Source organism: Hemiscyllium ocellatum, chromosome 9 (genome assembly GCF_020745735.1).
Source record: "Hemiscyllium ocellatum isolate sHemOce1 chromosome 9, sHemOce1.pat.X.cur, whole genome shotgun sequence".
Classification (NCBI taxonomy): domain Eukaryota; kingdom Metazoa; phylum Chordata; class Chondrichthyes; order Orectolobiformes; family Hemiscylliidae; genus Hemiscyllium; species Hemiscyllium ocellatum.
This window is the reverse complement of record NC_083409.1, coordinates 90,162,022-90,178,271: the sequence shown is the minus strand read 5'-3', so window position 1 is coordinate 90,178,271 and position 16,250 is coordinate 90,162,022. Positions and strand designations below refer to the sequence as shown.

The following is a 16,250-nucleotide window of genomic DNA, read 5'->3' as shown; positions in this document are numbered from 1 at the left end:
ACATTGTGATAAAACATATGAGAACAAATCTATCAGCTCAGCAAGCAAATTTTCAACCTGAACTAATTGAGATTTTCTAGAAAGGAAAGGAAACTGTAGTCATGGTAGAGGTGTTACCTTCTATTAATCTGTCCAATAAGGAATCAATAGAATAAAACTTCATTCCTTAATTATGGGTTCAAAAATAAACTTGTGATTGAATTATGTCATCTTCACATGCCATTCATTTTCAGCAATAAATAAAGTATATATATTTCAAATGAAAAAGAAGTTATTTTCTTCAAATAATGATTTGACTTTGAGCTGATTATGAATGGTGCACTATAGATTTGACTTTTAATTTGATTTATTATTGTCACATGTACCTAGGTACAGTGAAAAGTTTTGTTTTGTGTGCAGTACAGACAGATCATACTATACAAAGTACATAAGGGTAATAGAACTAATGATGATTGATGAGGTTAAAGACTGGCAGAGGCTTGTGTGAAAAATTGAGGACAGCATGGATTACTTGGGCTGAATGACATTTAGATTTGGGGAGACTTTTCAGTTTACCCATTAATTATGGAAAAATAGGTGAGATTGCAAGCACTGAAAATAAGGTGCTTATTGTGGCTGTCTCCTTCAAGTATCAGAAAAGAGTAATTTCAGTAAAGTAGCTAGATGAGATTGAAGGTGCAATTTACTTGTGCATTATAACGGAACTGGTGCTAATGTTCAGATTACGATTTTTGGCTCATGCATTTAAGGAAAGATTCTACATACATTTGTCTTCTTTCCAAGTTGCTAGGTGTTGGGAAGTTATATTGTGTTATATATTCTATATTATCCTGTGTTTAGAGTCATAGAGATGTACAGCATGGAAACAGACTTTTTCCATTCACACTTCTCAACTCCATTTTCCTGCCTTATCCCTCACATCCTTTTACTAATCAAGAACCTATACATTTCTATAGGACCATAAGAACAATCATTTCATGGTCATCATTCGGCTTATAGTTGCAGTTTTTCTTTAATTTAAATTTGCCTACCTGTTCAGGTGGAACTCAAAAACTCGGGTCCACCAGAACATAACCTGCATCCAGTAATAATACCAGTAGGCCATCACCTCCACTACCATTGACTCCCTTGTTAGTTAAGAATATAAAGTTATCTGGGTATTCGAATGAGGAGTTGAGGCTGTAATCAAAACGGCCATGATTTTATTGAATGGTGATGCAGACTTGAGGGGCTGAATGACCTATTTCTGTTCCTCATACATCTAGGTTAGTAGTAATCACATTTGAAAGTCTGAAACCTCCAATAGCAATAGGTTAACAACTCCATGATGCTTTAAAAGTTATGCTGGATGTCTTGAAGGAAGAACAAGGATGAAAGAGCATCAATCGCAAATGTATGGGCAGACGTTTGATTGGAATTTATGTCAATGCAAGTACTAAAACAATACAGCATCAAATATACCATGGTAATTCATGCCAGGCTGTGTTTTCTTTTACTTATATTCGATATGAAACTTATATTTGTCAGTAAATTATATAGTGATATAAACCCACCATTCAGAATAGCAAAATTCCAGTTTTAATCTGCAGAATCCAAATGAGAGCGAGACCATTTGATATCGTAGATATCTGTCACAGTATTTGATCAATCTGTCCTTCACTGCTTGCTGAATATTCTGTGTGGTTATATTGGCAGATTGTCGATGAACTGCGAGATCAGATACTTTCACTTCGCTTTCCCCAAAGAGTGCAAAGCAAAGAAGCAACACCAAAAGTCAAGAGGAAACATGTGGGCAACGCCTCTCCTTCAAAGTCTCCTCCTCTTCCTGCCACACAGCTGGCACTTTCTGATCGACCCTGTGTTGTAATACTGAAAAAACCATTGGAAAAGCTTCTCATTAGGTACTGATCAGAAAACAATGAAATAAGAAATCATTATTGCAGCACAACCTTCCCAGTTCTGCACCTGAATCAGTGTAATTGAATGATAGTATAATCTAATCACAAAGTGTAATTGTCAGGTATGATTTACTGTATCTAACCTTTTTGTCCTTTAAAAAATGATGTAATACTAGATCATGTATGATTGCAATTGGCAGTGCTATGTAACATGATACTAGTATTACAGAGAGTCACATATTAGCAAAAAAGATTAGAAAAGAAGATAGACATATGTGGGAGATACCTTTCTCTTTGAAAAATTGTGGTATAATTTTAAATGTTGGATGCTTTTATAGATGATATTTGAATTATTAAAAGTTGTTCATGGGATGGCAGCATTGCCCTCCCTTATTGCCCTTGAACTGAGAGTCCTGCTGGGTCATATCACATCACAAGGCAATTAAGAGCCAACCCATTGCTTAGGTCTGATCTCACACATAGGCCAGACCAGTAAGGAGGACAGATTCCTTCCCGAAAAGACCAGTTGGATATTTACGACAATTGCTAATTGTTATATGGTTGACACTAGTCTCAGCTTTTATTTGAAATCAAATTTCACTATCTCTCATGGTGGGATTCAAATCCAAGTCTCTGGAACATTAACATCAAGCAACAACAGAAATTGCGGATTTAGCAGCAAGGAAAGCAGAGTCAATGTTTTGAGATCCATTGATCGTTCTTCAGGACTGGGTGGGGATGTGGAGGCCATGGAAGTAAATGATAGGTAAAAGATGGAGCTCAGAGAGAGTTGAAGCAAAGTGTTTCAAAACCCCGCTCCCCACCATATTCCTAGCAGATGTTCAGGTTATTGAAAGCAAAATGGATAACCTCAGATTAGATTAGATTACTAGATTAGATTAGATTACTTAGTGTGGAAACAGGCCCTTCGGCCCAACAAGTCCACACCGACCCGCCGAAGCGCAACCCACCCATACCCCTACATTTACCCCTTACCTAACACTACGGGCAATTTAGCATGCCCAATTCACCCGCACATCTTTGGACTGTGGGAGGAAACCGGAGCACCCGAGGAAACCCACACAGACACGGGGAGAAAGTGCAAACTCCACACAGTCAATCGCCTGAGTCGGGAATTGAACCCGGGTCTCAGGCGCTGTGAGGCAGCAGTGCTAACCACTGTGCCACCGTGCCGCCCACACGGGCAGAATATTTAGAGTTGTCCAGATCCCTGGAACATCTGGACAACCAGGGCAACTACGTCGTACTCTTGCTCACTGACTACAGCTCCGCCTTTAACACCATTATCCCCTCCAGACTGAACTCAAAATTCTGTGCTCTTGATCTTGGAACTGGATCTTCAGCTTTCTGACCTACAGACCACAATCAGTGAAGATAGGCAACTGCAGCTCCTCCCCAATAACACTCAACACTGTAACCCCCCCAGGGATGGGTTCTCAGTCCCCTAATGTATACATTCTACACCCACAACTGTATTGCCAAATTCTAAATGAAAACCAACTACAAATTTGCTGACGACACCACTGTGGTAGGACAGATAACTAACCATAATACAGAAGGGAGATAGAGGGAATGATGATATGGTGTACTGAGAACAACCTCCATCTCAACATCAGCAAAACTAAAGAACTAATCATTGACATCAGAAATAAAGGAGGAGAACACACTTCCATCCACATCAATGGAACTGAGATTGACCGGGTTGAAAGCGTTGTGTTCCTTGGAGTGACAATAACGAACAATCTGGCCTGGACTTTTACGTAGATGCGATCGTCAAGAAGGCAAAACAACACCTCTTCTTCCTCAGGCAGCTCAGGAAATTTGGCATGTCCATAAGAACTCTCACCAACATCTGCAGATGTATCCTTGAAAGCACATAGTCCACGTGCATAATGGCCTGGTTTGGCAACTGCTCTGTCTAGGACCATAAGAAACTACAGAAGGTGGTGTGCGCAGCCCAGACCATCATGGTCTGGGAAAGGCTGCCAACATCATCAAAGATCTATCGCGCCCCAGTATTGATCTTCTACGGGCTCTTCTGTCAGGCAGAAGATATACAAGCTCGAACACATGTACCAGCAGGTTCAGGAACAGCTTCTTCCTGGATGTCATTGGACTGATGAACAGACTGTCTGGCCTCAAATAATGCCAATGTTGATCACCCCAAGCATTCGCTCTGTGCAGTGTAACCTGTATGCATCTGTCTAAGTCTTTATCCAATGTCAGATCTGTACATCCTTGCTAACTATTGTCTGCCTGTACTACTCTTAAACAAAGCTTTTAACTGTACCTCAGTACATGTGACAAATAATCAATGAATTAATCAGGGAGAGTAACGGATAATGGTGAGCCAGAGAGTCAGAAAAGCAACAAACGGGACCATTAGTGTGAGAAAATGGGTTGGCTGTGATGAAAGCAGGTGATGTGATGACAAGGCCTGGAGTGGGAAATTTGGATACAGAACGTGACAGGAAGAGCTAGGGCCCTAAAATGATTGAACTCGATATTGAACCCTGAAGGCTCCAAAGCCCCCTGCAAGGTGTCACACTGTCTGTTTACTTTCTTCCTTCTCAGTATCCAGGGCCCCAGAACAACTTGCTGCAGCGATTTACCTACACTTCACAAAATATTGTCGACTGTATTTGTTGTTAACAAGGTCGTCTCCTCTACACTGGGGAGATGAAACGCAGACTGGCTGACTGCTTTGTCGAACATTGCAAAAATGACCCCCGAATTTCCGGTTCCCTGACCTACAGCTCTGTCTCGGGCCTGCTGCTGTGCCCAGCATTGTCTGTTTAAGGACTCTGCAGCCTTCAGGAGCATGTATCATGTTCAATAATTTTAGGACCTGCACACCACCATCCATGCTGTTTGCCCACCCCCACACCTCAGGCATTGTTGTCACATCAGTTGCTTTTCATCACAGCCTATCCATTATCATTCACTAATGGGCCCCATCAAAAGCTTTTCTTTCTCCCCTGCTCATCATTATCCATCGCTTTATCTGCTTAACTGTTCTCTTTCTGGACTCCTGTCATTTACTCCACTTCTTCCTCCTCCTCTCCCCAAATATGACTTGATTGTCACCGTTGTATATATTGATTAAGAAAAAGGATTTCTGGATCTTGCTGTCTTTTACTATGTGTTATTTTATGTTTGATTCCAAGGTATGAGAAGCTTCCATCAGACTATCGAACTCCTTTTATCTTGAACTTAGACAGCTGTGGACATCCAGCATCTATGTCAGGAGCTACGACAATGACAACTACTCGCACAGCTTCCTCCACACTTGCCTCCTTGTCTCGTTACTTCTATCATCAGCGCTGGATATGGTCTGTGCAGCCAGGTTTGGGCCCATCAGTACCCATCACTTCTGCGGCACAGATACTTTCTATTCTCACTGAGTAAGGAATTATTATTCATGTTTTAATCTGTGGAGAAAATATTTTAAGAAACAGCTTTGTTAAATTCATCCAGTTTATTCCATAAATCCATGATTTAATACTTGAAAAAATTTAATTTGCCATGTTTAATTTGCACAGCTTTAATTAGTCATCTATCATGTCTCTCTATATCCTCTTAATCTGTGCTTACTATTTCAAAAATTTCATGCATCTGTTCCCTTTAATGTTTTCAAACTGAGATTTGCAGCAGTTTGAGTTCTGTACGGAAGTCTGGAGGTCCCTGTGAATTTCATAATGTTGATCTTTCTGAAAGTGAGAATGGAATTTGAAAAGATCAGTATTCAGTATTGGTTTAGAGGAGCTACACACAAGACAAAATGTGACTGTGCATTCATCGTTAAAAAATGTCTTTTTTTTCTGTTCTTTGTTCATTTGGGAGCTTTTTGAGAGTACTAAAAATGTGCATTATTACTTAAAATATACAAGTGATAATATACAAGGGCAACAAGTCTGCATTTCATCTCCCCAACATAGAGGAGACCACATTCTGAGCAGTGAATATTATAGACTACATTGAGCGAGTTTAGGTAAATTGTGGCAGGAAGATGTCTTTAGGACCTTGGACAGTGAGATGTTACACAACGTATGTAGGGTAGAATCTAGGACATAGTTACACTCAAAGAATCATACCTTTCAGACAATGTTAGATATTGCTTGACTAGTCTGTGAATCAATTTTTCCAATTTTGGCACAAGCCCCTGGATGAGGGTAACAAGAACTCTGAAGAGTTAACAGAGCTACATTCAATGCTGTCTCCATTGATACCTAGGTCATGCCTGGCAATCCATTCATTTCTTTGTTTAGATTTTGTAGTGGTGTGAAAGAACTCAGTGAATTGCTTGGATATTTCAGAATGCAGTGAAGAATCAAGTGGTATGATTCTGGAGTCACACGCATGCCAGACAAGTATATGGATTCATTAAAGCAGCTTTTTTAAATTCACTTCTGGGACATGGATGTCACTGGCTGGGGCGGTATTATTGCTCATCCCTAGTTGCCCTGAGAAGTTGGTGGTGAGCTGCCTCTTGAATCTTTGCAGTCCAGTGTTGTAGGTAGACCCATAATGCTATGTGGGAAGTAATTCCAGGTTGTTGATCCAGTGACACTGAGGAACGGTGATATATTTCCAAATCTGGAGTCCTTGATTGAGCTACAAATTCAGAATTGTGACACGCAGAAATTGCTAAACAACCATCATTAGTTCTGGTTATACGTACTATGGTACAATTTTAAAATTGAGCATCTTTTTAATCCTTTTACTAGATATGGATTATAACAAACAGTAATGGTTGCAATTGTTGTCATTATGTAGATTTTATTGAATCCAGATTTTACTATTGGCTACATTGGAGTTTGAACTCACTTACTCATTAGCCTAGATTATTAGTCTAGTGCCATTGCTATTATGCCACTGCCTCCCCATAATTTTCTTTTCAATATAATGTTGGTTCACAACAAATGAAGTGTAAAGACTTACAAGGCCATAACTGCATTTTAACTGTCTCATTTTCTCTCTTTCAACGTTTAGGATTCGATTGTCTGAAGGGTTCCGCTTTGCTGCCACTGGAGATGGCATTGTCACCATGGTGATTGAGTTACCTATGAAGGTAAGGAGGGGGGTTGCTGAGAGTATACTTTATGAAAGTTCATGTTCTGGATATCAAAACATTCTGATTGCAAATGACTGTTAAGGAAATCAAATTTCCTATTAGACTCTGAATCTGTGGTCACTTCCATCTCTTCTTCCTCAGCTAAACCAACTAAATAGAGCCTATCAGATAAACCTGTAAACATTTAAGACCCCAATGCCAGAGAAGGAAATTGTTTTCCACATTAATCATTTACATTATAAGCATTGTATATTGAAACTGTTAATCCAGTTGAATTTATTGGAGTTGTTTATTAATGCAATTGTTTGGATGCAGGACAGTTCAAGATGTGATGCTGATAATGATGTCCTCCATACGTGCCTAGTACAGTACATCATCTTTCCACCTCATACTACATCTACCAAAGACAGGTAAACATGAGATATGAAACTGCTGTTCAGAAGTTATCTGATATTATTATGTGTATGGATTATTCCTTTTATGGTGTGAACTAAGGAGATTGCAAAATGGTGGCATTAAATAATCATTGAGTAATTAGACTTTTTTTAGTCTAAAAATAGCTTGCTTTATATAGTTGTTAATTCTAGATCTCTTAAGATGGGGTTAGTTACATGAGATAAACAGAAGGATACTGGAATGAATTTTATTATGAATGTGTGATCTTTATAGATCTTTAATGGTTCAAAATCTGATTGAAGATTTGTAGCTCGGATATCCGTTGTTGTGGTTCTGCTCGCCGAGCTGGAAGTTTTTGCTGCAAACGTTTCGTTCCCTGGCTAGGGAACATCATCAGTGCTGTTGGAGCTTCACACGAGGCTCCAACAGTACTGATGATGTTCCCTAGCCAGGGAACGAAACGTTTGCAGCAAAAACTTCCAGCTCGGCGAGCAGAACCACAACTTTAATGGTTCCCTTGGCCAGCTGCTATCTAACTGACTGTGGGTAGCACGGTGGCACAGTGGTTAGCACTGCTGCCTCAACGTGCCAGAGACCCAGGTTCAATTCCTGCCTCAGGCGACTGACTGTGTGGAGTTTGCACATTCTCCACCTGTCTGTGTGGGTTTCCTCTGGGTGCTCCGGTTTCCTCCCACAGTCCAAAAATGTGCAGGTTAGGTGAATTGGCCATGCTAAATTGACCGTAGTGTTAGGGGCAGGGATAAATTTAGGGGAATGGGTCTGGGTGGGTTGCGCTTTGGTGGGTCGGTGTGGACTTGTTGGGCCGAAGGGCCTGTTTCCACACTGTAAGTAATCTAATCTAATCTTAATTGGAAAATATAACTTGTTGTTGTCAAGCCAGTTATTTTGCAACTTCATTAAGTATGCTGTGCTGCTCAATAGTCTTGGCAGGTAGCTGTTCTCCTGACTGAACAGCTCAAGAGATTGTCCAGTGTAGCATCAAGCCATATAGATCTGAAGGTCACAGTTTGATTTGCGGTCTTTGCTGCGTTAGCTGTTTCTGCTGTTACAATAATTGAGTTACTGCAATTATTCCCAAAACTTTTGGCTCGGAAGGTAGAAAATCATTATCATTGATAAACTCTTCTCAGAGGCATGCCTGATATCCAGGTGAGCAGTGGATTAGGCTGAGTTGTGATGACTCCAGTACTTCAGGTTTGGGCTCACGTGAAGACTGACCACTTGGAGCAGACATATTAGATCTGGTACCTCTAGAACTGGAGTACAGTAACAGTTTTTTCTTCTGAAAATTGGAAAGGGTATTGACAACATAGAGTCATACAGAACAGAAAGAGGCCTTTGCCCCATCTTGTCTGTGCTTACCTATCTATGCTAATCCACTTTCCAACACTTGGCCCACAGCTTTGAATGCTTCAAGTGTTTATCTGTATACTTTTTAAATGTTATGAGGTTTCCCACCTCTACTACTCTCCCAGGCAGTGTATTCAAGATTTTCTTCATCCTCTAGATGACAAAAAAAAGTCCTCAAATTGCCTCTAAACCTCCTCCCTTTCACCTTAAAGTTATGCCTCCTTGTTATTGACCATTCAACTAATGGGAAAAGCTACTTTCCTTTCCAACCAGTCAGTGCCCCATATAATTCTCATAAGACCTGGCAGCATCAGCACTGGCTGTATTGGTGAGGTGGACCCAAAGCAGACTCATGGCAGCAGTGGACCCGAGTTTGGGCCGGTGGAATACTGGTGGCATTGGTCACGCCTGCATTGACAATGTCCAGTGAGGACTGAGAGTGGCAAGGGCATTTCTGGAGACGAGATGGTGCTGAAAAACGGTGATTTTTGTTCCAGTGGCAAAGGTCAGCGAAGGGTGCTTGTGATCGACCACCAGGCCCATGGTGGAGCACTTAACATAAGGACTGTGAAGTTGAACACCTTTTCTTTATTTTTTTTTCATTTTTCTGTCTTTATATTCTATGCTTTGGTTTATTTTTCTGTGTTTTAAGGTGTTTCCAGAGAGTGGTGACACTATACAAGATTTCTCTCTATATCTTGTGACAAAGTACATGTGGCAATAAATAAATCAATCAAATCAAAACTATACCCTTTAATCATGTTCCCTCTCAGCCGCCTCCATTCTAAAGAAAAAAAAACCAAGCCTATCCAGCCTCTCTTCATAGTAAAACACTCCATCCTGGTGAATCTGAACTCCATGTGGAGCATGTAGGTGTGATATCACTTTACCATCATGTTGTTTTTACAATGGATGCACTTTTTAATTGCTTTTTGGATTTTTTCAGCTATTGAATATGGTTTTTTTACATATTTTCCAAGCTTGATCTGTTCAGTACTTGTAATGTAGAGACAACTATTGATCTGCGTGTAATTTTCTCTTAGCTTCTCCACAGATGACGATAATGACACTGAAGTTGAGGCAATTGAACTTGACACAGAATTAAATTTAGTGACTGAATGTTGGGTGGAGCCTCAGAGCGGTCATGTGGTTACCTCTGCTGACAGCCGAAAGTACTTGAATGGATTGTCCTATTTAGACATCCCAAAAGCAGTAAGTCAGATGGGAAGTTATTTCAACACCATTAAAAGGCTTTCTGCACTCATAGAATTTGATGATTACAAAACAAAGAATGTCTCGACAATCAGTATGCACTAGGTAAAACCCGTTACTTGTGTGGGATACAGAAACTCGTGATGCACATTGATTTGGTTCATCTGTGATGCTGGCCAAATGAAATGTAACTCCTCAGTCAGCAGATTGGATTATTCTGCTGTTTGGTGTCAGTTTGTAAATTGCAACATACTGATTCTACTGTGTCCAGGGTTCATTCCCCCAATGCAGTGGATGCTATCTTGTGAGTAGTGTTTACTGTTATCATGCACAGCAATGAATGGCACATGCACCCACAAGTCAGATGGACCTTGGAATGCTGTGTGTATTGTCTGTTGTCTACAGATTGAATCTAAATGCAGAACGAAAAAGACTTTGTTTTGAAGTTTGATGTGCATAGTCCTCCTCTTAATGACGTTTTGGAAAAATTTGACTTTTTAAAATTGAAGTTTTAATTTTGTTTTTTTTTAAGCTGCATCCACTTTTTGCACAGTCATATCGTCCTTTGGAATAGCCGAACAAACCTTTCTCAAGACTACCAGGATTTTAAAGCCTGTAAAATTACACTTTAACATTGAGCCCTAAATCTTCTGCAAATTGAATCCATCAGTTTCTTTTTGAAGAGATTTTTCCATCTTGATTATGTTCTGCAAGGGATGATGATGTGAAGTATTTTCATAAATAAAACTTCTTTTCTTCCTAGATTTTTCCACAAGACTATGCATGTGTATCTTCCATGTTGACCTTTGAACATCTAAGTCAGCTCTGTCAGAATAAAGACTACATCTTGCCACTTTGGGGGTCAAGGAACACAGAAGGTAGGGAATTAAAAGATATAGAAGCTAGGACTAGAAGTTTAGAGCTTAAGAGGTGGATTAAAGTTTGTACGGTGTTGACGTGTATTTATCAAGTAATGACTAACAATTGCTCTCTATAAATACTCGACCACCCACAACAAAAAAAAACATGTACCATCCAGCTACCTTAATACTTACTAATTTGATTGATATTATTCCGTACTGATGTTTTGTTGGTACATGTTGTTCCTTATATCCTGTGCAAGTTTAAAATGTTACAAAAGATGACTGCTAGAAAATCTAGAGTTATAAAGTTAGAACTGTAGTTGACTATTTATAGTATTGTAGAGCTCAATTTAAAAGTTCATATCTTTGTGATCAAATTCCTCCATAGCCTTACCATTCTCTACATCTACAATCTCCTCTAAACCTTTCAAATCTGAGATATTTGTCTTTCTGACAATCAGTCTTCATACGTTCACTTGATTTTAATTAACCTATTAATGGCGGCTGTGGCTTCAACTGCTTTGGCTCAAACTTAAATTCCATCTAGAAACAGCTCTACCTCTCTTATCTTTTATTGCATCTGACAATGTTTTATATTTTAAGGGCGCATTATAAGTGCAATTTGTTATTACTCTATGGCATCAGTGTTATGACTAATTGACCATATTGACTCAAGACTGAGAGAATACCTTTCAAATTTTTTAATTTATCTACACATCTGGGATGTGTGCAGCACTAGCTGGAAAGCATTTATCACCGATCCTTTGTTTCCCTTGAGAAGATGATGATGAGCTGCATTTTTGAAACACTGCAGCCCAGGTGCTCTGGGTTGACCCACAATGCCATTAGAGAGAGAATTCCAGGATTTTGGCCCAGTGACAGTGAAGGAACCGATGCATTTCCAAATCAGGATGGCGAGTGGCTTCAAAGGGAACTTGCAGGTGATGGTGTTATTGTTTGATATTTTTGTTCCATTCACACTCAGGCAGTGAAGAAATGTTAACACTGAGTCAGGATGATGAATGTCTTCGAGGTGAATTCGCAGGTGGTAGTGTTCCCATGTATCTGCTTTTCTTGTCCATCCAGATGGAAATTGTCGTGCGTTTGGTAGATACTTCTAAGGATCTTTGGTGAATTTCTGCAGTGCATCTTGAAGATTGTACACGCTGCTTCTACTGAGCATCAGTGGAGGGAATTGATGTCTTTGGATGTGTACCAATTGAATGGGGTGTTTTATCCTGGATGCTGTCTAGCTTCTTGAGTATTGCACGAATCCAGGCAAATGGGTAGTATTGCATCATCTCCTGACTTGTGCCTTTATAGATAGTGGACAGGCTTTGGGGCTCAGGAATGAGTTACTTACTGTATTCAAAGCCTCTAACCTACCCTTGTAGCTACTGTATTTATGTGGCGAATCCAGTTGAGTTTTTGGTTAATAGTAACTCCAAGGATGTCAATTGTGAGGGATTCAGTGATAGTAACACTATTAAAAGTCAACGGATAGTGGTTAAATTGGAGATGGTCATTGCCTGGCATTTGTGTGGCACTTAAGACCATAAGACATAAGAGTGGAAGGAAGGCCATTCGGCCCATCGAGTCCACTCCGCCATTCAGTCATGGCTGATGGGCATTTCAACTCCACTTACCAGCGTTCTCCCCGTAGCCCTTAATTCCTCGAGACAACAAGAATCTATCAATTTCTGCCTTGAAGACATTTAGCGTCCCGGCCTCCACTGCACTCCATGGCAATGAATTCCACAGGCCCACCACCCTCTGGCTGAAGAAATGTCTCGGCATTTCTGTTCTGAATTGACCCCCTCTAATTCTAAGGCTTGTTACTTGCGACATTATAACATTTGAGCATGGACTGTTTCAGTATCTGAGGAATTGCAAACAATGATGAACATTGTGCATTCATCAGCATCTATCCCCACTTCTGATCTTATGATGGAGGGGAGGTTATTGATGAAGCTGCTGAAGATAGTTGGGCTGAGAACACTTAACCTGACAAACTCCTGCGGAGATGTCCTGGAGGTCAGGTGACAACCATCTTCATTTGGGTTAGGTATGACTCTAGCCCTTGGAGCGTTTGTACCTTGGGGATACTCATTGATTCCAGTTTTGCTAGGGCTTCTTGTTGCTCTCGAGTGTAGCCTTGATGTCTTGGGCTGTCACTGTCACCTCACCTCTGGAATTCTTTTGTTCATGTTTGAACCAAGGTTGCAATGAGGTCAGGAGCTTTGTGGCCCTGGCAGAATGCAAACTGGGTGTGACTGAGCAAGTGATTACTGAGTAGATGCAGCTTGATAGCACTGTTGATAACACCTTCTCTCTCTTTTCTGATGATTGGAGCTGTAATTGGCTGGGTTGGATTTGTCTTGCTTTGTGTGTACAGAACATAGCTGGGAGAAAGTGAGGACTGCAGATGCTGGAGACCAGAGTTGAAAAATGTGGTGCTGGAAAAACACAGCAGGCCAGGCAGCATCCGAGGAGCAGTGGAATCGACATTTCGGGCATAAGCCCTTCTTCAGGAATGAGGCTGGTGTGCCAAGCGGGCTGAGATAAAGGATAGGGGGGAAGGAATTTGGGGGAGGGGCGCTGGGCATACGATAGGTGGAAGGAGGTGAGGGTGATAGGCCGGAGAGGGAGTGCGGGAGGAGAGGTCGGGAAGAAGATTGCAGATCAAGAGGGTGGTGCCGAATCCGGGGGTTGGGACTGAGATAAGGTGGGGGGAGGGGAAATGAGGAAGCTGGAGAAATCTATATTCATCCAGTGTGGTTGGAGGGTTCCTAGGCGGAAGATGAGGCGCTCTTCCTCGAGGCGTTGTGTGGTCAGGGTCTGGCGATGGAGGAGGCCAAGGACCTGCATGTCCTTGGCGGAGTGGGAGGGGGAGTAAATGTGTTCAGCCACGGGGCGGTTGGGTTGGTGGGTGCGGGTGTCCCAGAGGTGTTCCCTGAATCATTCCGCAAGTAGGCGGCCTGTAGAGGAGACCACATCAGGTGCAACAGATACAGTAAATGATGTGTGTGGAAGTGCAGACGAATTGGCGACGGATATGGAAGGATCCATTGGGGCCTTGGAGGGAGGTGAGGGGGGAGGTGTGGGCGCAAGTTTTGCACTTCTTGCAGTTGCAGGGGAAGGTGCCGGGAATGTGGACCTGACGAGGGAGTCGCGCAGTGAGTGGTCTCTCCGGAACGCTGATAGGGGTGGGGAGGGAAATATATCCTTGGTGGTGGGGTCTGTTTGGAGGTGGTGGAAATGACGACGGATGATACGATGTATCTGGAGGTTGGTGGGGTGGAAGGTGCGGACCAGTGGGGTTCTGTCCTGGTGGAGATTGGAGGGGTGGGGTTCAAGGGCGGAGGTGCGGGAAGTGGAAGAGATGCGGTGGAGAGCATCGTCGACCACGTTGGAGGGGAAATTGCGGTCTTTGAAGAAGACGGCCATTTGGATTGTTCGGTAGTGGAAGTGGTCCTCCTGGGAGCAGATGCGGTGGAGGTGAAGGAATTGGGAATACGGGATGGCGTTTTCACAGGGGCCAGGGTGGGAGGAGGTGTAATCTAGGTAGCTGTGGGAGTCGGTCGGTCTGTAATGAATGTCTGTGTTGACTCGGTAGCCCAAGATAGAAATGGAGAGGTCTAGGAAGGGGAGGGAGGAGTCTGAGACGGTCCAGGTAAATGTGAGGTCGGGGTGGAAGGTGTTAGTAAAGTGGATGAACTGTTCACCCTCCTTGTGGGAGCATGAGGTAGTCCCAATACAATCATTGATGTAGCAGAGGAAAAGGTGGGGGGGGGGTTGCCAGTGTAGCTGCGGAAGATGGACTATTCCACATATCCGACGAAGAGGCAGGCATAGCTGGGCCCATGCAGGTGCCCATGGCTACTCCTTTCGAGGAAGTGGGAGGATTGGAAGGAGAAATTTTTAAGAGTGAGGACCAGTTCAGTCAGTCGAAGGAGGATGTCAGTGGAAGGGTACTGGTTGAGTCTGCGGGAGAGGAAGAAGTGGAGGACTTGGAGACCTTCGTGATGGGGGATGGAAGTGTACAGGGATTGGATGTCCATCGTGAAGATAAGGCGTTGGGGGCTGGGGAAGTGAAAATCATGGAGGAGGTGGAGGGCATGGGTGGTGCCCCGAACGTAGGTGGAGAGTTCTTGGACTAAAGGGGACAGGACAGTGTCAAGGAATGCAGAGATTAGTTCGCTGGGGCAGGAGCAGTCTGAGACAATGGGTCGGCCGGGCCGTCAGGTTTGTGGATTTTGGGCAGGAGGTAGAAACGGGCGGTGCGGGGTTGTGGGACTATGAGGTTGGAGGCAGTGGATGGGAGAACCCCTGAGGTGATGAGGTTATGGGTGGTCTGGGAGATGATGGTTTGGTAGTGGGAGGTGGGGTCATGGTCAAGGGGGCAGTAGGAGGAGGTGTCCGTGAGTTGGCGTCTAGCTTCAGTGGTGTAAAGATTGGTGCGCCCAGTAGAACATAGCTGGGCAAATGACCACGTTGTTGGATAGAAGCCAGTGTTGTAACTATAATAGAGGCGCTTGGCTAGGGGAGGGGCATGTTCTAGCGCACTAATCTTTGGAACTATTGCTGGAATGTTGTCAAGGCCCATAGCCTTTGTAATATCCCGTACCTCCAACCATTTTTTGATATCATGTGGAGGGAATTGAATTGGCTGAAGTCTCCTATCTGTAACGTTGGGGACTGCTGGAGGAGGATGAGGTGGATCATCCACTCAGTACGTCTGTCTGAAGATTACTGTGAATGATTCATCCTTTTCTTTTGCACTGATGTGGTGAGTTATTCCTTCATTGAGGATGGAGATATTTGTGGAGCCTCTACCTCCAGTGAGTTGTTTCATTATCCACCAACATTCACAACTGGGTATGATAGGACTGCAGAACTTCGATCTGATCCAATGGTGATGATTTCGCTAAGCTCAGTCTATTTCTTGCAGCTTGTGCAATATAGCATGTATGCAGTCCTGTTTGGCAACTTCACCTCATTTTTAGGTGGCAGGCTGAACTACCCTCTCCACTGAACCCAATGTAGATCCCCAGCTTGATGATAATGGTTGAGAGGAGGATATTCCAGGCTATATTATACTGGAGTACAATTCTGCTGCTGTTGGTGGCTCATAATTCCTCATGGATGCCCTGTTTAGAATTGCTAGATCTGTTCAAAGTCTGTCCCATGTAGCACAATGATAGTGCCACACAACACTATGGAGGGTATTTTCAATGTGAAGATGGGACTTTGTCTCCTCAAGGACTTTGTGGTGGTCACTCTTACCGATATTGTCATGGACAGATGCATCTGCAACCAGCAGATTGGTCGGCATGAGGTCAAGTATTGTTGTTGTTGGTTCCCTCACCATCTAACTTCCTTCTGTTGCCTGAGTCCTGAGCTCCTGCCTGACAC

At 42.6% G+C, this 16,250-nt stretch overlaps 1 protein-coding gene across 1 annotated transcript in view; it reads left to right on the top strand.

Annotated features, from left to right (window-relative positions):
- szt2 (SZT2 subunit of KICSTOR complex) overlaps positions 1-16,250 on the top strand; it is a 246,689-nt gene that overhangs the window by 25,869 nt on the left and 204,570 nt on the right. Inside the window, exons 15-20 of the mRNA XM_060830553.1 lie at positions 1,696-1,901; positions 5,087-5,323; positions 6,912-6,990; positions 7,309-7,403; positions 9,804-9,972; positions 10,736-10,850. Of these exons, the coding sequence (XP_060686536.1) occupies positions 1,696-1,901; positions 5,087-5,323; positions 6,912-6,990; positions 7,309-7,403; positions 9,804-9,972; positions 10,736-10,850 (901 nt within the window). The remainder of the gene's footprint in view (positions 1-1,695; positions 1,902-5,086; positions 5,324-6,911; positions 6,991-7,308; positions 7,404-9,803; positions 9,973-10,735; positions 10,851-16,250) is intronic.